We start from the raw sequence: 24,165 nt of genomic DNA, 5'->3' as shown, positions 1-24,165 counted from the left end.
CTGAATTTACATGGATTTTTCTTTCTAAGCATGTTTGCAACTCCAGCAGTCTAGATAAACACAGCAAATGACACTGGCATTCACATACAGAAAAGAAATGGCAAATCACAGTTAAGACACAAGTATTAGAACAATCCTTCCTATAATTATCGTGGCCTAGCTCAAAACAAACCACCACCACCCTGCCCCAAAATCATGGCCTCAGAGACTACAGTATCAGTAACCAGAACATGACATTTTTATTCACATATTCTTCAGTTGTAGGATTAACTCCAAAGCTAAGTAGTCCCAATTAAGGTGCTAAAATTACAAACTGAATTTCAGCAGTGACACAAAAAAGAGATTTAAACCTATTTTCTGTATGTCATTCAGGAGACTTTCAACTTATTGTCATGGTTTAACCCTAGCCAGCAACTAAACACCACACAGCCCCTCACCCACCACTCACCCCCCACCAACACCCTGGTGGGATGGTGGAGAGAATCGGGAGGGCTAAAGTGGGAAAACTCGTGGGTTGAGATAAAAACAGTTTAATAATTGAAATAGAAAATAAAGTGAAACAGTAGTAGTAATAATAACAACAACAACAATAATAGAATGTACAAAGCAAGCGATGCACGATGCAATTGTTCACCACGCGCCGACCGATGCCCCGCCAGTCCCCGAGCCCCGATCTCCCCTTCCTGGACCACACCTCCTAGTTTATATACTGAGCATGACATCACATGGTATGGAATACCCCATTGGCCAGCTGGGTCAGCTGTCCTGGCTACGGGCCCCCCCAGCCCCTTGCGCATCCGGCAGAGCATGGGAAGCTGAAAAGTCCTTGACCTGTGCAAGCACCACTTAGCAACAACTAAAACATCAATGCGTCATCAACATTCTTCTCATACCAAACCCAAAACACAGCACTATACCAGCTACTAGGAAGAAAATTAACTCTATCCCAGCTGAAACCAGGACACTTATTTAAGACATAAGCAATAATCAGGACTTGTTTATGCTTCTGCTGGCAGAATTGTCTATACAAGAATGAATATATTGAGAATGAGGTTTCAGCAGCTGCTAAGAGCACATTTTTCTACTCGAGTGTTGCAACTTGTTATGTTTACAGGTATCTAAAGCAATAACCTGACATGCCTGGAGGATGAGAGAACTGGTAGAGATTTAGCTGTTACAACTCCATGCACAAGTCTTGAGAAAAATCACCTCAAAAGTCAAGATAGCTCAGATAAATGAGACATTTCAAAACAGCTCGATGAGACAGCTTGCTGCTCTTGTAGAACCTGGACATAGGACATGGCTCAAGTTTTCAAAGGTGACGTGTATCCTAGATGTGCAGACAAGCCAGGGCAGCACAAATAACCATTGCATGTGATAATACATGCTTACATTGCAAAAAATGGCACTGTGTTGTTCTTTTGATAGGACTTAGAGCACTTCAGACTACAAATTGGAGGGGAGGAAAAAAAAAAAGCTAGCAACACTACAAGCTCACAACAGACATCCAGTAGCCTTCTGGTTCTCCAGACACAGGCCAGCAAGGTTTAAACAGCTTTAAAACTGTGTTATGGATAAACTGGCAGTGGCATAGTCAGCAGCTGTTTGAGGATGCAGGTAATGAGAGGTTTGAACACCGGCACCTGCTACGCTGAGGAGTGGGCAAACAGGTCCTTTCTCAGGTCTGGAAAAGGAGCTAAACTTCAAGAGTGAATATAAAGGAATAACTGTTGGATGATGTTGATTGCTTCAGTGACCTAAGAGAGGGTCAGCTGGGGATGGGGAGGCAGAGGCTGATGGGGTTATTCTCCAGAGGAGGAGGGGAATCTTACTTATTGCTTGTGGAATATCAGAGGGAAAAGGGAAATTATGATGTGACATAAATAAATCAATCTTCATTGAGCCATGATTTTTGATACCTAATAGAGTTCTCAAGCTCATCTTTGGAACTCCTTTAGGGTTGGGATGCTGACAGTGATTTTAAACATGATAGCTTTTAGACTTTTTAAAACGATAGCTTAACAATCCAATATTAAAGATGAAATAGAACATAACTACACATTTCCCCTTTCTCCCATGCCTCTACTCACTGTATGATGCAGCTGTTCTGCATTAGTTCAACACCTCCCAAGCCAGCAGTGGCACGAACATACGCACCTACCCCTTCTAGGTGAAAAATCAGGCTGTGTAAAAACAAGAGTAAACTTATTTTCTATTTTGCAGAGGTACCTTGTCCAGAAAACAGACCAAGGAAATTCTAGCAATCATTTGAAGGCTGTGGATGCACCAGCACATCAGAGAAGTGCCAGCTCAGGCTGTCTCCTCCATGCAGAATTGCTCCCGTCCCTGGAAGGTGGTTTCTGATCCACAGGCAGAGGAGGAGAGGGGAGCAGAAGCGCTCCACTGCACCGGGTCCCAGTTTGATGCCCTGCACAGCCCCACAAACAGCTGTCGTGAGTCAACGGAGAGGACAGCACATCCTAAGCTACCCTGCTGCTGCACGTGAGGAAACAGCCTCTATCTCGGAATTGCATTTGGATCAGGAGTTGGGTTAGGTTATCATTGGACTACTCTTCGAATAGCATTTGGAAGAGTCTTTCCGAAGTATAAAGTCATAGTGTATTTTTAGGATACCCATTCTTCAACCAGTTTGCATGGTGCCAGATCAGCGTCTAATGTAGATTCAAGAGACATCCTGTTGCACCATGGCAGCACAAGAATATTTTTTCCTACCCACTTGACAGCAAGTCACATGTGAAAGATTTTTTTTTTCTTCCCACATTTCACCAGTTTCTCCCTTTCAAACAACAGTTTTCTCCACTATCCTTATCTATACCACTGGGAGAGTGTTTACTATTAGAAAGAGTAGGCTATAGTTCAGTAGATATAATGAACCCAGCTGCCTTTCCAAGATCCAGCCCTTAGGAAGTGTATGACAACACCATTGCCCAACGTAAATCCCCAGTGCAAAGCCTTGAAAAAAAGTGTAACACCTTACCCATTACCAATATGCTACACAAAAAGGCCAATTTAAAAACCATCCTTTGAACAATTATAAGCTGGCTGCCAGAGTACCACTTATAATATATCTATTAATCTTAATCACATATTGCTAAAAAAGAACTTCCAGATCAGTTAATATTAATTATAATTACCTATAAATCCTTCAGTTTAACTGTGCCAAAATGAGCCTTTGCCCAAGTAAAGGTTTGTAACAGTGAACAAAACCTTGCAAAATATACTGGTAAAGTACCGAGGACGTAGCGTTTAGCCATTCCTGCCTGTGGTTTAACCCCAGCCGGCAGCTCGGCCCCACACAGCCGCTCGCTCACTCCCCGCTCGGTGGGATTCGGGTGAGAATTGGAAGAGTAAAAGTGAGAAAACTCATGGCTTGAGGCAAGAACAGTTTAATAGGTAAAGCAAAAGCCGCGCACGCAAGCAAAGCAAAACAAGGAATTCATTCACCACTTCCCATCGGCAGGAGTTCAGCCATCTCCAGGAAAGCAGGGCTCCATCACGCGTAACGGTGACCTGGGAAGACAATCGGCATCACTCCGAACGTCCCCCCCTCCTTCTTCTTCCCCAGCTTTATATGCTGAGCATGACGCCATATGGTATGGAATGTCCCTTTGGTCTCTGGGGTCAGCTGTCCCGGCTGTGCCCCCTCCCAACTCCTTGTGCCCCCCCAGCCTCCTCGCTTCAAGAGAAGGCCTTGACTCTGTGCAAGCCCTGCTCAGCAGGAACGAAAACATCCCTGTGTTACCAACGCTGTTTCCAGCACAAATCCAAAACACAGCCCCACACTATCTACTGTGAAGAAAATTAACTCTATCCCAGCCAAAACCAGCCCACTGCCTGATGCGAAGTTCACCACCACACAGAGCTAAAAAACCTCTGGGTTTTCCTTTTACAAGGAGAAAAGTAGAGACAAAAACTAGTAGCTTTTCAGGAAGCCAAACCAACATGTATCTCACTCCACATGTTTCTTGCTGGCCTCTACTTTAAAGAACCAAAAACCAGAAATATTCAAGGCAAGAGAGAACAAAACCACAAGACAGTTACTTTCCATCTTCCCCGTACTCATATGGGGAGACACACCAAACTTGATTTGGTATGAGAAGAATGTTGACGGCCCACTGATGGTTTAGCTGTTGCTAAGTGGTGCTTGCACAGTTCCCGGACTTTTCAGCTTCCCATGCTCTGCCGGATGCGCAAGGGGCTGAGGGGGGTTGGGCGTGGCCAGGACAGCTAGCCCAACTGGCCAATGGGGTATTTCATACCATGTGACATCATGCTCAGTATATAAACTAGAAGGTGTGGTCCGGGAAGGGGGGGGATCGCTGCTCGGGGACTGGCGGGGCATGGTTGGCAGGTTGTGAGCAGCTGCATCGTGCATCGCTTGCTTTGTACATTCTATTATTATTGTTGTTATTATTTTTACTACTACTGTTTTACATTGGTTTTTATTTCAATTATTAAACTGTTTTTATCTCAACCCGCGAGTTTTCTCACTTTAGCCCTCCCGATTCTCTCCGCCATCCCATCGGAGCAGGGACGATGAGCGAGCGGCTGCGTGGTGTTAAGTTGCTGGCTGGGGTTAAACGACGACAGGCCCCGAACAAACAAAGCTCCGAGGGGAAACACCTGGTGCTCAGCACACCCAATAGCACCCAAACAGCACAAAGACACCAGAAACAAGCAGCATTTTGTTGGGGGCAGGGTTCATTACACAGCTGCAATACTCCCCCTGAAACCAGTAATAATTAATTCCCATTTTTCTAGGTACTTTTATGATACTCAGCAACATGCGATGACTTTTTAGCCAGCCTAGATGGCAACTACCTCTGCTACTCTTAAGAACCATTAAAAAAGTAAAACACGATTCCAGCAACTGTTATTTGAAAGGCACCTCTGATTTCTCTTATTCAAAAATCTGCATAACTGTGTTTGCAAAGAGATATTTAAACTTGATTTTCACTATTTCTAAAGATTCCAATACAGACCAAGATATAATCACGAAATTTTAGAGAAAACGAAAATGCAGTATCTAACTATATACCTGTCGTGGTTTAACCCCAGTTGGCAACTAAGACCCACGCAGCTGCTCGCTTGCTCGCTCACCCTCCCTCCCCCCCCAGTGGGATGGGGGAGAGAATCGGAAGAGCAAAAGTAAGAAAACTCATGGGTTGAGATAAGAACAGTTTAATACTTGAAATAAAATCAAATAATAAAAAACTGTAATGAAAAGGAAAACAACGAGGGGGGGGAGGGGAGGGAGGGAGAGGGAAAGAGAGAGAGAGAGAGAGAGGGAGAGAGAGGAGCGGGGGACGGGAGGGAGAAACAAAACCCTGGAAAAACAAGTGATGCAATTGCTCACCACCCGCTGACCGATGCCCAGCCTGTCCCCAAGCGGCGATCGCTGCTCCCTGGCCCAATCCCCCCAGCTTATATACTGGGTATGACGTCATATGGTATGGAATATCCCTTTGGCCAGTTTCGATCAGCTGTCCCAGCTGTGCCCCCTCCCAGCTTCTTGAGCACCTCCTCGCTAGCAGAGCACAGGAAGCTGAAAAGTCCTTGACTTAGGATAAGCATTGCTTAGCAACAACTAAAACATCAGTCTGTTATCAACATTATTCTCATGCTAAATCCAAAACACAGCACCAGCTGCTCGGAAGAAAATTAACTCTATCCCAGCCGAAACCAGGACAGTGCCTCACAGGCAATTATGTAAAAGTGAATGTATTACCTGGTTTGGAGTAGTTAAGAAACCATTAGCGTAAAACTCCATTTCTGTATTAAAGCCAGGCAGACTCGGGGAACAATTCACTCAGTTTTTAAATACGCAGTGTCCTACTGAGCACCTAGACATTCATGAATTACAGTGAAACCATGTAAACAAAATGAAATATTAATCACAGCAGTCCTGGCCATCTGATAATTTCTGTCTTTACCAGTGTAATTATATTTACTTAGCCAACATGACGATCATGTTAAATAACAATTACTTCAGTTCTGAGTGTCTATCAACACTTACACATAATATTTGAGAAGTGAATGAGTCTAAACTCTATTGGTATTTATTTAATTATGACAAAATTGGTGCTGGCACTTTTTCCAGAGTGAGAAATTGTTGACCTCACTACTGCAAGCTGGTCCTTTGGATTTTTCCTGGTTTCAGCTGGGATAGAGTTAATTTTCTTCCTAGCAGCTGGCACAGACTGTGTTTTGGATTTAGTATGAGAAGAATGTTGATAACGCAATGATGGTTTAGTTGTTGCTAAGCAGTGCTTACACTAAATCAAGGACTTCTCAGCTTCCCATGCTCTGCCGACTGAGGAGGCTGGGGGTGCACAAGAAGCTGGGGGGGGCACAGCCAGGACAGCTGACCCCAACTGGCCAAAGGGATATCCCATACCATATGGCATCATGCTCAGTATATAAACTGGGGGAAAGCTGGCCGGGGGCCGCTGCTCGGGGACTGGCTGGGCATCGGTCGGCAGGTGGTGAGCAATTGCATCGTGCATCACTTGCTTTGTGTATTCTTTTATTATTATTACTGTTTTATTTTATTTCAATTATTAAACCGTTCTTAGCTCAACCCACGAGTTTTCTCATTTTCACTCTTCCGATTCTCTCCCCCATCCCACTGGGGGGAAGTGAGCGAGTGGCTGTGTGGGGCTCAGCCACCGGCTGAGGTTAAACCACAACAGGACTTGTATGTCATACTGCAATGGTCACAGGAAACAAAAGGCTCTCATCAATTTAGGGGCAAACAAAACCCCTTTAATTCCTCCAGAGTTCTCACAAAGAGCTAAACTGACACTAAACACCCAGTAGTGTTTTAACACCTTGAAAAAAAATCATCCAACTAGTATATAGCCAGTATCTGAAGCACACACCTTTGCATGGTAGCTTCACGCAGTGAACCGCCCTGTGTCCGCACCGGTGTGCTGCTGCACACCACTGCATGCATCAGGGCACTCCGCAAAACCTGGGGAACTAATCACCCCGCCACTCTTCAGCAGTAATCAGTCCCCTCTATTTGGTCACTTAATTCCCTCTGCATCTCTCTCCCTTGTTCCTATTATTGTATTTAACCTAATGAACCAGAACACCGATTTCCATGGAATCAATTACACATGTTCTTCCTTGAATTAAAGCATTTCTGTCAATCCTGTTAGAAGTCTGTCTCCACTCAGGATCTGAGACCAGAAATAAAAGTCAACTCCATAAGCAAGAGTTTGGGAATGTGGCAGCAACTTTTTGTTGGAAAATTACAAATTCACAGTCTTTCCAGAGGAATGAGAGTTTCAACCAAACTTCTATGAAAAGGTTCTTGTGTCCTGATGGATAAGCCAAAGGGCTGCCTGTAGCCTCTTACCAGGCCGTATAGGGGATAAACTTTTATGCCATCTAATTTACCTAATGGATTTACAAGCCTTTCTTTTTGTCCTTTTTTAAAATATGCTTTATAGGGTTTTGTGGTTTTAATTGCAGAGTTAAAGTTAGACAAGCAGAAACAAGTATTAGGTATATTTAAAAACATAGTCTAAAAGTTGCTCCTTATTCTGAGATATTAACCCAACAATTTGTACACAGTGACAACAACTCAGCTACACGATTAGCTCCCAAGGGGATGGTTGCACTCATTAAACAGTCACCATGAGGATGTTTCTCTCAAGCAACTTACACACCAAACCTTTGGCAAAAGAAGCCTGCCAATAAAGAACTGGAACCACAACAGGTGATACCCAAAACACTGTGATGATTAAAAACATTGTCATGAATCCAAGAGAGGTGGGTAACATTACACATCCAGGCAGGTGTACCATTTTATGTCGACCTCTCTTAACTCATCAGGTTGACAGACTTCTGTAACAATTCTTTGCTGCCGGCTAGGGAAGTTCTTTGCTGCTGGCCACCTAGCTGCACATAAACCCACCTGTGCCGAATCCCTGCCTCGAGCAACCACCCTGCAGAAGCCCGCTCCCGCGCTCTCTGCCGAGCTCTCCTGCCCTAAGGCTCTTCCCCAGGCGACCTGCTCCCCTCCACAGCTGCCTAGAGCGCAGATTTGCCACCTGCGGGGCGCAACTGAAGTGCTAGGCTGACTTCACAGTTAAGCCGTATATAGAAGTGAGGGGGGGAAATATCTAAACGCCTCTAGATTTTAAGAAATAAAAATCATTCTGCTTACTACACGTAACTGCACGCACTCCTCACCTGAGCTGCCCGGGCACTTCCTCCCCAGCGCCTGGGCACTGGCCCCCCGGGGAGGGGCTCAGCCCTGGCCCCGTGCTCACAATCCCAACCGCACACCCTGCCCCCGTCCCCGGGGCGCCCGGCTCCGCCGCGGCAGGAGGAGCCGCCGCCCGGCCCGGCTCCCGCCACCGGGCCCCTCCAGCGCCCCTCGGGGCGGGGGGGCCCACAGCAGCTCCTTTGCATACCCCGCCCCGCCCCGCCCCTTCCCGCCCTCGCCCAATCGCCGCCGCCACGCGCAGGGCTCCGGCACGTGCGCGCCGCCCCACCAGCCAATGGGAGGCGGCGGCACGGTGGCAGCGCCCCCTCCTCCCCGCGGCCGGGGTCCCGGGGGAGGGGGCGGTGAAGGGCGCGGAGCCCCGCCCCCCCGCGCGCGCGGCGCTGAGGAAGGGGCGCCCACCCCCCCCCAAGCCCGCCGGACCGCGGAGGGAGCGGCGGCGGGGACGGCGCGGAGGGGCGCCCCGCCGGGCCCCCGCCCCTCCCGCGGCCCGCAGGAGCTCCCCCCGGGGCCGGGTGGCAGGCGGACCCCTCCCCGCTGCAAAGCCCGCCCGCGCTCCGGGCCGAGGGAGGGGGAGGTCTCCCCTCAGGGAGCCGCGGGATAACGGTCCCGTCCCCCCGCCCCGGCTCGTACCGGCGAGGCCCGATCCCGCCCTCCCACTCACCCGCCGCCGGGCGCGGACAGCCCGGTCCTGCTGGCTGGAGGCGAGGAGGCGCCGCCGCGCTGCGGGGGAAGGCCGGGCGCGGCGGAGCCCCGCTGGCGGGAGGCGGTCTCCCCGCGGCCTCTCAGCGGCTGGCGGGGCGATCGGCCCGGGCGCCACACGGCCCCGTTTTTTCCCCTCACGGTCTCGGGCTGAGCCCAGCGCCGCTCCGGGGGAGGGGAGGGGAGGGGGCAGGTTTTTTGTTCGGGGAGCCGCGGCCGCGCAGGCGCGCCCCTCGCGGGGGCCGCCGGGAGCTGTAGTCCGCCGGCGGCGGCCGGGCCGGGCCGAGGGGAGGGCGGCGGACTGCGGCTCCCGCCGTGCCCCGCGCGGGGAGGGGCGGCCGGAGTCCTGCGCCGAGCGGGGGAGCGAGGCGAGAGCGGCGCCGGCCGCTCGGGCGGGCGCAGGCGAGGGGGCCTGGGCGGAAGATGGCCGTGCGCGGGGGAGGCCGCCCACCCTGCCCCGGGAGGGCTCCGCCGCCGCCCGGCCGTTTCCCTCCCTCCTTCCCTGCGGCCTGGCCCGGGGAGCGAGGCGAGCTCCCGGCTGCCCCGCGGGGCCTCACCGTGTCAGGTCGCCCTTTCATGGCCGAGGGCCCGTCGCACTTGTCGGATGAGCCCAGAAAAGGCTTCCGCATGTCGGAGTCGGCGGCCGCTTCCACCCCGCGCCGGTGTGGCTCCGGTGCGTGGTGCTGCCTGGCGGGTTTGCCCCAGCTGGCCCTTGCAGAGGCCTTGGCTCGGCAGCCCTGCCACGTTCATTGCCTTTCTGCAAAAAAATCAGCCAGGTTTAACACCCAGAGCTGCTCCCAGGCTCTCCAGAACCAACACCAGAGGCAACAGCCTCCTGCAAGCAGAAAGGCTGCTTTTGGTTTAATGAAGAACTTCAGAGCAAAACAACCTGCTGCAAGTCAGGTTATTACTTTTCCCCAAAAGTGCTCAGCATAATGGATACCATCCATGAGATCTATTTTCCCTGGGCACAACCAGGCAAATGTAGTGGACATCACTGTTACTTTCCTTTGAATTTAGGTTCGATGTGGTAAATGTGGATAGAAAAATGACCATTCAAAGGGAAATGTTGCATATCAAAATTTGTTCCAAACCAAAAAACTGAGTGCTGTTAAAAATAGCTAGTTTTTAAATCAAACTATCATTTTTATAAATAGCAACATTTTGTTTACAGTGTGTATAGGACTGTTACGATGTAGATAAAACTGTTAATGGTATTTTTGAAAAGTTAATATGTGGAGAATTGGTCAAGAGAAACAACCAAACACTACAATTGCAAGTAAATCTCATTTGCAGGGGAAACGGAAGCATACTTAATTGAAAGCATTCAGTTTCGTCCTACTTGCAATAAATAGAAATAAATCAAACCCGGGAATGAAGCTCAGAAGCTGTCTGCTGGGAACGGACCCTGCAGCAGGCCCTTTGGCTGTTCCCACACCATCGCTGTCGATGCTATAGACTGTGCAAAACAAATGCCCATCTGCAAACCCGGGCCAGCGTCCCCTGAGCGAACGGTCCGAGCCATTCAAGACGTTGTGGCTCTTGGTCGTTCCCTGCCAGTGTTTAGCTGGACGTAACTGTTCTCATGATTTACATTGTGGGAAAGGAGACAGAAGCATTCTGCAGTGGCCTAGCAAAAAACAAACAAACAAACAAAAACAAACCAACCAAACAAACAAAACAACAACAACAACAAAAAAACCACCAAAACACTCCAAAAACCCTAAAAGACAAAAAAAAGCCACCACCCACTTTCATCACCATCTTAACCTAAACGAGAAGATTTCACCCTGCGGTACTTGCATGGTTCCTTTTTGCAGATCCCGTGCAGGGAAAGGCATAACCTCTGGTGAAGGACTTTAGCACAAGGGACACCAAATCTTTCTAAGCAGCCACAACTATTTTCTAAATCAGTATGTCAGCTCCCTTTGCCGTTTAAATGGCATTTTTAGTGGAAGGCATCACTCCACGGTAACTGCATGCTGTCATCTTCCAGCTGTACCTTCCTGCACACGCAGCCCACACTGGCCATTTCATACAGGTTTAGATGTCCTAAGTACACCCTGTCCAAAAGCAAATCCTCCTGGAAGACAGAAGGGGTTTTACCTGCCTACGAAATGGAAGTTCATTGCCAGGACATCATTCAGGGGCTCCATCCGGACCCTTGTCCTGCCGGTACAGACTGTTCCTGGTCGCAGAGAAGATGCCTTTTGGTTACACAGCATCATGTCATGATTTATTTTGATAGTCATACATGGCAGCTGCTTCCCGCAGCAGACTATCGTTGCCGTGGCTCATTTGCTACCGTGTGGGTCCTCGGAAGAGTGGAAATTTGGTATTTCTCCGGGACAAGATTCTTCCCACTCTTCTGTATTCCTCTCTACCACCTGATCCAGCCACATGAGCTAGGGAGCCGAACAAAGTTTAAGAGTTAACTGAAATCAGAGAGTTAACTTAAGTCATGCTTTGTGTGGAATAATGTTTACCCATTGTGGTTACAAGATGACTAACTGAAAAATTAGTTCCTTAAGGCTTCTAAATCCATCGGAGACATTCACTGGGTGTTATAAATCAATGCTCAGACTAGAAATAACTTGTATGTTTTTAGTAGCTAGAGTAATTAACAACTGTAACATATTACCATGGACCACGAGAATTTCTCCATCAGTTCAGAGCCTGGAAATTCAAGCAGCTTCCTTCCAGAAAAGACATCCAGCTTAATACACAGTCTCCGTGGATTTTTACCAGCAGATTCCTGAACTGACTATTATGTGTAACATCTGACCAGTTAATCTTGATATTCTTTCTAGGTTTAAAATTCAAGATCAAGTCTTCTGGCAGAAAATACTTTGATCTAAATTCCTTGGTTTAAAGTATTTTGTATCGCTTTGCTTTTCCCTCTACTAGTTAATCAGCTGGGCTTCAACTACAGATTGAAAAAGATTCTCACATGACTACAAGGCAAGCAAAACATTTCTCTTAAACAGGGGAGCCAGACTGTGAAACCAAAAATGCTGGAAGAGAGGAGTTGAATTCAGAGTTATTCTTATCATCATTAAAAAAGAGAAATTCCATTTCAAGCTCATAGTTGTCTTCTGAAAAGAAATTGAGACCAATACATACAATTTTTTTTTTTTACTTACTCATTAGTTTGGGGAATTATTCTGTTTCATCCCCAGAAACTTGTATTATTCTCTTTAGCACTCACAAGAGCTAGGCTGTTTTTATCAGAAGGCTTTGTTTCACTACGTGCAAGAAGTTACAAATTTAACCTCAAGCTAAGTGTAGCACAGGAGATTTCAGTCAACTCACCCTTGAAGTTTCTAAGGGTAAATCTAAATATCCTTGAGAACTTCCATCTGACATCTGAGAGTCTGAAAACCTTAGCGTACACCTGTTGAAACTATTGGAGTCCTTAAAAATTTGTGAAGGGGTGAGGACAAGTAGAAACCAACCAGTCTTACCCTGATCACCATAGACCTGCTTTTCCAGGCAGGAGAACCTCAAAACCCCTGCAAAAACTTCACGCGTGGAGGGTTCGGATCCAATCTCAATCCTTCCCCCCGGTACTGCCTTATCTTTATCGAGCACAGGATACGTGCATCCGTTTGCCAGCCTTTACCTGGTGTCTTGCCATCTCTTTCTCAAAGTGCTGTAGTTCCAGGATTCACGTATATAACCTTTGAATAGAGGGAAAGTGCAGAGGGAAAGGAAGGAGGAAGCCCCAACCTCTCAGAACAAAACAACGCAGAATTATATTAACTTTTATATTTTGTGCAGAAGTCAGACTGCAGTGTCTGGAAGCTATGTGCAGATCTGTCAGACCCTCAGAGCACGGGGTTCATAGTTCCTTGCTGTGCACTGTTTCTTTTATATGTAAATAGAATCTCTTTCCTTCTCCCAGTTTATTTTTTTAATTGCAACTCCCAAACCAGTATAGCTCCGCTACAGCCCAGGAGCAGCAATGTGCTCTTTTTATCAGAGAACAGCAGTGATGACGGGCCAGAACAAGACCCCAGCGATCCACATTTTTCCAGCACACGGCTCCAGATAAGCTTATTTCATGCTCCTTTACCAATTTTCCTTTGCTCCAGTTGTCTAGATTTCCTCTACAGTTTTCTTTCGCTAAGCTTTTTCTCCCTTAAATAGTAAATAAGGACATCCTGTATTTTCCCTTTGAACATGGTGCACGTGATAAGGCTGGTGAACACATGGGCAGTACAAATATTTGGCTAGCAAAAGCACAGGCGCTGTTTCTCCTATCATTTACTCCTCTGCCCTCAGTTAAGGATGTTCTGGGAAGTTTAACAAGGAAGGCTGTACTAGAATGACTTGGCTCTCTCCTCCACGTCCTCCCAGAGTGATGATCTTAAATCAAGATCCTTCTATTACCATCATTTTTAATGACAATATAAAGTCTACAGAGCAGGCAGGAATTCTGCACCGGTTTGCATACTCTAACTCTTCAAAAGAAGGAAGCATTTAAAAATAATTCACCTTTTCTAACAGATGATTACAGGGACAGTAAATATGCATTTTTAAGATCAGGAATCAAAAAAACCAACTTGACACACTATCCAAAATTACAGGCGCCAGCAATAGGTCATGGGGACCCCTAAACGCATCTACTTGTAGCACAAAAGAAGTTGCCACTTTGAAAATACCCTGCAAATCTGCGCAGTAAGGCGCTTCGATGAGCACAGTAGTTAATGGGGACATTAAAAGTATCTGTGGCTGCTGAGTAATTATTCACATCTCAAAATGGTCGCTGCACTCGCAGGCTCGTGCAGACATTGCTGCATCAGCTTGTGCTTCCCAAATTTTCCTCCCAGCCATACCAGCCAGGGACCAAGTGTTTCTAAAATGAAAGCTGAGACGGTTGTGCACAAGATGGCAGAGTGGGAGACGTGCCAGCATCCCGCCAGGCGCTCCTGGGGCCGCTCCAGCCCAGCGCCAGGCTTGGGCCGGCGCTGCAAAGAGTCCCGGGCAGCAGAAAGGACAAAGTGAGCAAACACGAAACGCGGTAGTTCAGATCTAGTGCAGGCGCGCTGCAAATTCATTCAGCTATATAACAAAGATCTCCAAGTTACGCAGAAGCCAGCAGAGCTTGTGCCTCATACGTTCAGCCAATCCCTCAAATGAATTAATTTTTTGCTATTAGGAGGAAATTAGACCTGGAGCTTGCCAGTGATGCTTTATCATCCAAGAGAGGGTTTTGGGGGTGTTTTCTTTTGGTTTGGGTTTTTCTCCCTCCCTACCCCCGCTCCTTACCAAGAAATCTGTGCCAGCGTAATTATGGAGTCTAGATCAAGACCAGCAATTTGGGCAGCTACGTATTTGATACGAATACCCACAACACTGAAGGCTGAAAAGAGATTCTTGTTTGCAATTAAAGACGACAGACCTTTCTACTCAGCCTACATTTCTAGAAGAAAGGAGTTTGGGAGCATTTTTTTACATTACAGAACTATTTCATTGGCAGCTAAAATGTAAAAAAATGTGTTTATACAGAAGTCAAAAAAATCCCAACAAAACCAACAAACAATTTAGGGACTCATCTGTGTCCAGTCTATGGTTCCAGTCTGATCTTCCTAGAGACTGTCCATCCCTTCCCCTTACCTACTCCTGCCTGTACGAGCTGTGCGGGGGTGGCAGGGGACCATGGCAGCGAGGAGGGGGCAGCAGGCTGGCCGTGACGGGGAGCATCTTCTAGGGTTATGAGCTCTTCAGTAGGGCTGCTCTAAACCTGCCTGTCGCCTGGATCTACTCGCCTCCTCGGGGCACAGCACAACTTCTCCCAAGGGGCCAAAAGCCACCTGAAAGTGGTGGTGAAGGAGTTTAAAACCGAGCAGCAAGGAGCAGCCCGGAGTTCCTAGCAGGGAGGTGGCGACGTGGGAGTGCTCTGCCCTGATCATCTTGGTGGCAAGAAGTCAAAGCCAGATGCAGTTTTCCTCAGCTGCAGAGCTGGGTATTTTTTTGTGCAAACTAACCGTTCAGCATTCCCCACCAAGGGAGAGCGTGTTTGTCCCCATCCATCGCCATCCTTCCCAGAGAGGTGATGTTCCCGGGGAGGTGCCTGGCAGCACTGGCGCGAGCAGCATGTCAGTGCTCCGCACAGGAGCTTTCTCGCACATCAGTGCCATGCTCCGCAGAGGCTTCCCGAGGCAAACACTGGGCCATCTTATTTATTTTTGGCTGAACACAGTCGGCTGTCACTATCACTTATATGCCTGCAGATCTATTAGCGCTTCTAAACATAATCAGCCTATTGCATCCTTATCTCCAATTATTCTGCACTCAGGTCTATCGACATTTGGGTGTGAAGAAGAGGGTCTTTTTTTGTCCCAGCTGCAACAGAAGACAGATTTACCGATGCAGACATCAGCAACATGAACAGCAGCTTAAAATGAGCCATTAATATCAGTAGAGCAACTGCGAGGAAGCTTGCTCTTGTAGACAAGTCAGATGCATCTCTTTCCCAAGGATTTTCTAATCCTTTATAAGGCCTTGAGCCTGCAGTCAGCTCTGACACCAGCACTGCCAGGGTCTATCCTAAAGCTGGAGGTTTCCAAGCTGGCAAGCTGGATATATCTTTGTAACAAAGAAGAAATCCTGTGCCACCACATGGCAAAGCAGCGATGCTGCTGCATGCGGCAGTGGTGGCTGTGTTCTTAGTTCCCCTCATCTGTTTGGAAATCAGTTGTGTTGATTCAGTCAGAGAAATGGGGAAAGTATTTTGGAGAAAGCTTGAAGCAGGACAGGAGGAGAAATCGTCATCACAGGCCACTCAACTGGAAACACTTCTAAGGGCTTTCCCAGGATGGGCCATGCCCCGGGCGCAGCAGCACCTCGTTGGTGGGTGATGCTGGATTGCACCCGGGCACTCCCCCGTGCAGGTGCCAGAAGCAATTTTTTGGTGTTCACACAACACAAGACCCAAGAGAACAAGCCCAGTGGGTCCAAACCAGCTGAGACATCTTGGCTTGGGTTCAGCAGGATCAACACCAAACCAGAGCTGAGAGGCACGACCGAACGAGTCCTCATTGCTTTCCCCAGCACAGGTCACCTGTGACCCTCCCCGCTCTTCCGAACCCCAGGAACAGAATTGCTGGGCAGATCTGCACGTACTTTTAGAGCTGTGTGTCCAGAGGACCAAGAAGAAGAGCAGGAAGCCTCCATGAGACATGCCCCCCACCCAGAGCGAGCCCTGGGTTACGCAGGCACAGCCGTGCTTGCTCAGGCTGCGGGGCTGGGTCGCAGCGCAGGTGACACCACAGCGGTTGTGCACAGGTGGCCCGAGAAGGGAAGAGGACAAGCACAGGCAATGCTTTCCCCAAATACTCACCCAGACCCCAGCTATTTTGAGGAGGTTCCCACACCCGATGTGGTTTGCCAGCTTGGTAACCCTCAACAGATCTTGCTTCCAAGTTACTTCTCCAGCCTCTGCTTGAGCCCACACAAACTTTCCATGGCATCCTTTGGCAGAGTTGCACAAATGCCTCCCTGATCCTCGACGACCCATTCCCAGCACCTTCCCTGCCTCCCTTTTCCCTTGGAAAGCTCCTGCGCTGGCCCTTCTCAGAGAGGTATTAATGTGCAGGTTAATGAGGAGCCTCGTTATCCTCCTGTGACCACACAGCTGCTACCAGAGATGTCCATCAGTTCTCTCTGCCACCTTTGCCATTAGCAGAACAGGGCGAAGCAGCAGAGCTGCCTCCTCTCTGAGCCCACTGACCGCAATGGATGTGCCGTAACCCCGCGTCTCCAAACCCCGCTGGCAGCGATGAAATCCTGCCATGAGGACTATGAAGCCACTTTAGTAAGATGAATGGTCCTGCTGGGGATTGGGCCTGTCCCTTCTAGGAATGCCCATTTCATAATCTTATCGGGGAAAAAATTAATAAATAACTTTAACGATGGCTTACAGAGATTCATTCCACTTAAACATCACCCCCCGAAAAACCCCACTCATGGAAAGACGTTAATCTTCGCATGAGAACGTGCCAGTTCAGTTCAGCTGCATCAATCTGCCTTTATACCCCGTGGATCTGTTAATCTGAGTCTGAGACAGCTGTTTGATACCGTCGTACTTTAAGGAGAGACATAGACACTCCGCTGGAAGTGTCCTCACGAATTACAGCGCCGCAGCTCCATCCCCCCACTTGACCCCGGTCCCTCCAGCGTCACCGCTGCCCACCAGCTCTCCTGTTCCACGGCACAGGCACATCACTGGGGTTTCTTTCTCCAGATTAGGTAATCCTAATCAATAGGATTACCGGTTTAAACTGAATGATGTTTGAGCCGTTAACTGGAGAAAATAATCCAAGAGATGGCAAAGCACAAGTTATATGTTATATACAAGTTATACGGGGGGGAGAGAGACAGAGAGAGAGAGATACAAGCTTTATATCTATCTATATCTATATCTATATATCCACGTTATATGGGGGAAGGAAAGCCATGGCTGAAGGTCAAACAACTTGCAGACACAATAAATAAATAAAAGTCACTGCGCTGTCAAGCGGCTGCCACCCCTGGAAAGGCTCCGGTGTACGCTGTGCTGGAGAAAGAGCCCGCACAGAAACCTGTGCCTGCTTCTCACTGGGACCACAGAAAATTTGGGTATGGAAAAGCATCTACCGGGCTGTCCTCTCCCTTGCACCCTCCTGCACACCAGCACACGTGGGCCTTAAACCCCGCTACGGCCGGGCGGGCACACGGGGTTTGAGCTGCAGGAAAGCGCTGAGTGCCGGCCGGAGCCGCCCGGGAGCTCCCGGGGCATCGACCCTTGGCACCACCGGGACGGAGCCTCCCACAACACCTCAGCCTCCATTTCATTAGCTTTAGCCTTTGATAAGCTACATGCTGTATAGACTACAAAGGACTCCACGTAATGTATATACTAGCCATACTGTTTCGCGCACTGCTTGAAGGAGCGAATTACTGCGAGGAGGGGTGGGGTGTAACGACTGCTGGAAAACAGCCTGAAATTTGATTGTATTTCAAATCAAGTCTTTCTTTGGCATCAGCTGAACGCTTCAAAAATAAAAAAGAAATTAAAAGCACCCAAAGAAGGAAGCAAGACCTCGTGCTTGGCTACATTATTAGTTTCCTAGCCTTGCTGTAGCATCAGGGCAAGGAGGTTTCTGCACGCACCCAGCCGGCCGCGCCGGCCCGGCAAGCTGCAGCCGACAACCCGTGATTGCTCCGAAAGGGTTTGCAAAGTGTTTCCTCACAAATGCATTCTGAATAAAAGCCCAGATGCTGTTTATGCTGTTCTCTAGCATCTCGGTGCACTATATTTTTTAAAAATTATTTGAATCAAAGCTCTCATTCTTTAATTAAACTTCATTTAGCTGCCATCTGCCTGGGATCAAAATGGCTTCATGTTTTGCAACTCTTAATGAGGATTGTTATTGGATTTGTAAACACATAAACAACAAAAAAAACCCCACCAAAGTCTTTGAAAAGTAATAAATGAGGAGCGTGTCTCAAGTATTAAGATCTGCATCGTCACTTGTCTAATTGTAATGGAGCGGATCCCATTCAGCAGATAATCACGTTATACACAAAAACTGGGTATAAAAATACCCTGCAACTGCAGGATCGAGATTAGGGAAGCTGCGAGAATTACAGCCGAGGGAAAACATAATAAAGCGATAGCTGTTATTTTTCCAAAGTGGCAAGGGTCAGCGCTCCTGGGTCACGAGCAAATGCAGGCACCGAGGGCGGGAGTTTCCCACCCCGGTCATGGAAAATGAAAAGTGGATGTTGTGGCCCTGAAACTCCCCAAAATTACAGCCGGAATTACTGCTATTCACTCCCAAAAATATATCTGTTACCAGAATCCAGCAGCCTCAAAACCCAACCTGGGGATACTGGAGGTGCCAGGCAGCCGCGGAGCTTCCCGGCCGAGCAGACGGGGCAGAGCACGAGCAGCGCTTCGGTGAGCGGGGTTGGGGGCACGTGGAGCTCCAATTCGTGGATCAAGAAATTTAGGGAAGAAAACCTGAGCCCCCAAAGCCGTAGCAGCACAGCCAGCCTCCCCCTGCCCCAGCTTGCTAACCAGGCTCCGAGCCGGGGATGCCGGCTGGAGGAGAGGGAGGAGGCAGAGCAGGGAAACAGCCCTACGCTGCCTCCTTGCTCAGCTTCCATTCCCCCCGACATTTACAGCCTTTACAATTGCATTCGGCTTTCTGAACTAAATCATTAGTCCCCAGCGTAGCTCCCATGCCCTAATTTAACTCCGCTGCCTGCATTCACCCCTGCCTTTCAGCAGCAGTAATTAGGGCCCCGTGCAGGGTGCACCGCTCCAGACCTACACCCTGCGAGCAGCCTCCCCCCCGCCGCCGGCACATTCGTGGGACGCCGGGACCGGCAGCAGACCTGGGGCAGCCTCAAACATCTCCGCTCATTACCGAACCGCGCCGCTGCCTTCGGTGCTACGGCATCAGAGCTTTTTTATTTTTTAAACGGCAAAAAAAAGAAAAGTCAAAAATATAATGAGTGTGCCCTCTTCGGAGACACCTACTCGGTGGGGTTTCATCTGTGAATAAGCCCCTTTCAGACATTTTGGAAGAGCAAATTGTATTTTTACCTCTGAATCACGTTCCTTTGTTTCCTAATTGGAGATGCCACAGGTTTGAGCATCAGGCAGAAACATGAAGGACTTCAGATTTTGATGCCAACCGCTCAGATGTCAAACTGTATTTCTAATTGGGGTCACTGACACAGATCTTTGCCCTTCTTTCAGCTGCTGCCTTTGTGCCGTCTCCTACACTTGTTTGGGCTTTTATTATCTCATGTGATCGTTTGCATCTAACTCCACAGCAAACGCAAGTCCAGAGCCAGGAAATAAAACTGCAGCTGCCTCGAAACACTTCTGCCCGCCACCAAATCCCTCCGGGGGCCTGAAAACACCAGGATTCGAGCAGACCAAAATCCCATAAAACAAATAAAGCAGCGCATTACACTTGGAAAAGCTGTCACGAACGACTTTGATCCTGCGTCTACTACCGTCCACCCTCCAGCAGACCACGGGGCAGGTTTTTTGACAAGGCTGTGACCCGTCCTGCGGCCTGGAGGGACCCCAGGGCCTCTCGCTTCACTGGTGGTTCGTGCTGGGCTGCATTTACCCACACACAAGCCGGGAGGATTCTTCTCGGTGGCTTCTCACGCCGCCCTCATGCCAGCATTAGCTCCCGCCGCGCCTGGCCCGTGCACGGCTCTCAGCGGACACAAAGCACAAGTTAAATACGCGCGGCGCCAGTAATAGTGGTTGGCGCCATTTGCTTCTGCTGCCAAACTCTACGAGTGGAATGACAGTAAAGTTGCAGGAATTTCAAATAACATCCCTCAGTGTACTGGGTTGCTTCGTACATGGGGCGAAGCGGCCCCGGGGGCAGGGAGGAGCCCGGGGGCTCCCCCGTTCGCTCTCGGCAATGCCACTCGCAGCCCTTGGTCCAGCGTTACGGAACCACTGGAGCATCAGCGGGATCAGCCTGTACTTACTGCGGGAGCCTCCCCACCCCGTAAGGCATCAAAGCCTTTTAGAAAATCATAAACAGTGAAGAACTTCACCGGATGAAAATCTTTTCCTGGTTCAGAAGCCGGTTAAACGCACGCAACCGAAATTGCTTCTGTGCCCTTCCAAGTCTGGGGTGGCAGGAGGCCAGACACGAGAGGGCTTGGGGGGGATCTCGCTCCTTGGGGGGCCTGAAGCCTCCTTCCCGCTTAACCCAAACCCGCTTCTGCTCCAGAGCCAACAGGACTCGCGGGCGCAGGTCTCTGGTGCTTGTAAGGGCTGGTTCCCTTGTCTGTCACCGCTGCGGTTTGGTACCACTCCTCCTGCAGCTCTGTAAGTAAATTTTTACGCCTTTGATCTAAATGGAAGACATCAGTGGCAAATGAAGCATTAAAACGTGTCAAACCTCTTGGTTTCAAGCACTGCTGACACTAAGGATTTTATTGAGCAGCCAAAGCACGACAAGGTCTGTCCGGGGGTGCCCTCCTGCACTTACTCTTACCTATAAATGCTATTTATCAATAATACATGTAATAAAATAAGTACTTTTAAGAGCAAGGCAACACTTTTTATTTTTATTTAAAAAGGCCTTGATGGCAGGAATATAGTGTAAAAATCATTGGAAAAACTAAAAGGCATTGATACATATTGGAATATACACTTTTTACATAAATTACATTTATTTATTTATTCTTTCATTTGAGGTTCTTATTCGGTATTGAGGTCTAATAGTTAATAGGTCCTGGGATCTGGACGTTTAGACCACCATAGTCTAACATGTACATGTTCATGGGCCATTGCTGAAAGAGAGGGAGAGAAAAAGAAGGCAAAATTCTCTGTTAGGACACAACACAAAACCATGCATATATCAAATCTGACATGTTTCGACACACAGGCTGTTGCTCCCACTTTCCAAATGAGATAAAAGAACCAACCCCAAACCGAAACACCACCGGCAAACCTGATAGAAAAAACCTTCTAAGTTTGTATTTCTCTTGCGCTTTTTTTCATTTTATTTTTTAAAAGCATTTGGTATCATCCACAACCGAAGCCAAGCCCTGAGGGAGAGCAGTTGGATGCATCTCCCTGATTTTCTTTCCTATTTTCACAGTTCGGATGCTCGCCGGAGCTCTGCATCGCTCCCGGGATGGAGCCGAAGCAACACTCCCGGCGCAGCTCAGACCACGGGGGAACCGCCGGGTCCTGCCGAGAGGTGCTACGGGGCCGAGGTGACGCCGCCAGCACCCGTGTTTTAACCCAGTGGGGTCGGGGGATTTGCTCAGGCTGGTCTCACGTGCGGCTCCCGCCAACACCACGTGCTGAGCATCCCCCCGAGGACCGACGCGGGAGAGCCCCAAGGGGCAGCGGGCGCTTTGCTCTGCTGACCCCCTGCCCCGGACAAACCCGGCAGGAAAAGGCAGCCCCAAAGCTGCGTCCCCTCCTTCGCCAAACCTGCTTGTGCCATTTTACGTCACACTCTAGAGTGTTTGTCAGGCAGAGGGAGGTGGTGACGGTTCGAGGAGAGCAGAGAGCAGCATCCTGAAGCAGAAAGATAGGTAGGCAGTAACCCCCCTAATATTTGGAAGGCTTTACCACAAGTGAGATCTGATTTGTTGATGATGTAGACTCCATATTGGAAGAGGAGGAAGAGGAAGATGAGGAAGAGGAAGATACCGAGTTCCCTTCGGAGATCCTCTTCCGCTTCCGTTTGGGAACGCTGGTGTCTTTCTCTGCAGTGAGAGAGGGAAGGCATGAGGTGTCCGAGCTCTCTGAGCAGTTCCTAAATGCGGGGACCCATCCTGCCGCTCCGACCTTGCCTGCGGCTGAGCGTCCCCCTGACCCGCTGTGCCATCCCTGGTGACACAGGCTTGGTCTCCACGACCTGGCACGGAGCTGCCAGCTTTCCTCAGGCACCGGCAAAGAAAATCCCCAAAATCAGCAAATCCCAAACTCCAGCACTTACAGAGCCCAATATCGCACAGACTTGTGTCCGTGCTGGATGCTTTGGGGCCGTGAAGGTGCCAGCTCTGATGACAATATGCCCATATGTATCTGCATATATGAAGTTTCTCGTGCATCTCTTTTACATCACGTTGCAGGCATGCTCTTGCTTACCAGATCTCCCTTCTCTACCTAGCCACCTATTTTCATAAAACTAATACGATCCTAATTATCTCTGGAGCTGCTAATTTTGACACATTTGATTAAAACTGGCTGAGAGTTATTAGGGAGGATGGGACAGGGAGAGAAATGCATTCCCAGCGACCACAGAAACCTCGTTTCCTTAGAATCTCAACTGCTAAACGATGACTCAAATTAAGGGCTTTAACCAGTGAATAAATTGCTCACGGTGAGTAAATTGCTAGTGGGAAAGGGATAATCAAATCCTCCAGAATACGCTGAAAGTTAGAGTCTAACAGCCAGTCTCCCCCAGCTCATCCAGTGCCATCGTCTAAGTTGACGGTTTGCTCCTGAACAGATGCTGAGCCTGACTTTTCTTTTTCCAGGTGGGATCTTCTCCCCCGCCCCCCCTGAGGATGCGGGAGGTTCGAACGCCTCCCCACGACCCCCGTCCGTTTTGCCCATATATTCTCTCTGCCACAGGGCAGGGAGAGCCGTGGTTATTTCTTAGCCCAGCGCTTACCTGTTTGTTTGGCCTCAGTGCAGATTTCGGCAAACGGCCTGCGTAAGAGACAAGCAGGGTCAGAGCAGGCGGACCCCGACGTTTTCCCCCTGGGCCTGCCCGCGCTGGGACACAGCCCAGGCCCCGACCCCGAGCTGCTCCTCCGACACCCCCCTGCGCGGGGATGGGACATGGAGCCTCCCCACCGCTCCCCGGAGAGAAGCAACCCGAAATAACTCAGCTGGGTCTCTGAGCCATCCCGCTATCTGCCCCCGTGCTGTGCCCCTTCCCAGCGTCATCATCTCAAACTGCACAAGAAGGAGGGGATAAACCGGCCCCGCTGACGCCTCGCTGTGCCCGCCCGTGGCCGAGCACGTCCCTGCGGCGCAGGACAGCGGATGCTGGGGATGGAGCGGGTCTTCCGCGGGTACGCGGTGGCATGGCTCCGCTCCGGTGGCCCCGCGGTGACTTACCCCACTCGTGGCTGGAAAGCAAGGGCAACGCTTAATGAACAGAACCCTTCCCCAGTCACAGAGCTGGGGGAACTTACTGGAGCTGGTTTATAATCACCATCCGGATGCTCTCCCGTGCCTTCAGGATCTTCTCCAGCCGATGGATGTCGTAGGTATTGGGGTTTCTGAAAGGGATATCATCTGGCAGCCCAGTAACCTCCACGGCGTCAGGACTGTCCCTGATGAGTTTATAGGGCACCATGACGGGCCGGTTCAAGCCCAGAGCTTCTCCTGTAACGGCAGAGCAGAGGACAACGCAGCTTTACCCCACAGGGCTCCGGATCCAACCAACCGAAGGACCAAGAGCCCTGGGAGGACTTTGGGAAGCCACGGCTGCCGCGATGCCCGATCTTTGCTGCAGCCACGTCCCACCCAGCCATCTCACGTCTGCCTGCCCAATTCATTGCCTGCTCCATTAGTCTCCGTTCAGGATCCTGCCAGGAGCCTCAGGTGAGGGTTGTTTTACAGCACCAGCACTTGCACACCCACCTCTGCTCCGTGCAGAGCACACCCATCGCCCGTGGGCCAGCAGCAGCAGTGTGGGAGA

General features: G+C 49.5%; 2 protein-coding genes across 14 annotated transcripts in view; both read right to left on the bottom strand.

Moving 5' to 3' along the window:
• GTF2I (general transcription factor IIi) overlaps nt 1-9,197 on the bottom strand; it is a 78,820-nt gene extending 69,623 nt beyond the window's left edge. For 5 of the 9 annotated variants that reach the window (XR_012676624.1, XM_075169009.1, XM_075169012.1 and 2 more), the window contains exon 1: nt 8,922-9,197. The gene's annotated coding sequence lies outside the window, so the exon portion shown is untranslated. The remainder of the gene's footprint in view (nt 1-8,921) is intronic. The other 4 variants (XR_012676625.1, XM_075169008.1, XM_075169010.1 and 1 more) reach the window with 2 other exon arrangements.
• Nucleotides 9,198-21,033: 11,836 nt separating this feature from the next.
• GTF2IRD1 (GTF2I repeat domain containing 1) overlaps nt 21,034-24,165 on the bottom strand; it is a 68,328-nt gene continuing 65,196 nt past the window's right edge. For 3 of the 5 annotated variants that reach the window (XM_075169005.1, XM_075169002.1, XM_075169004.1), the window contains 4 exons: nt 23,657-23,849; nt 23,128-23,165; nt 22,077-22,213; nt 21,034-21,283 (listed from right to left, as the gene is read on the bottom strand). In XM_075169005.1, coding sequence (XP_075025106.1) covers nt 21,209-21,283; nt 22,077-22,213; nt 23,128-23,165; nt 23,657-23,849 — 443 coding nt within the window. In that variant the 3' untranslated portion in view covers nt 21,034-21,208. The remainder of the gene's footprint in view (nt 21,284-22,076; nt 22,214-23,127; nt 23,166-23,656; nt 23,850-24,165) is intronic. The other 2 variants (XM_075169007.1, XM_075169006.1) reach the window with 2 other exon arrangements.

Source organism: Calonectris borealis, chromosome 19 (assembly GCF_964195595.1).
Source record: "Calonectris borealis chromosome 19, bCalBor7.hap1.2, whole genome shotgun sequence".
In the NCBI taxonomy this organism is placed as follows: domain Eukaryota; kingdom Metazoa; phylum Chordata; class Aves; order Procellariiformes; family Procellariidae; genus Calonectris; species Calonectris borealis.
This window is presented reverse-complemented; position numbering and strand designations above follow the sequence as displayed.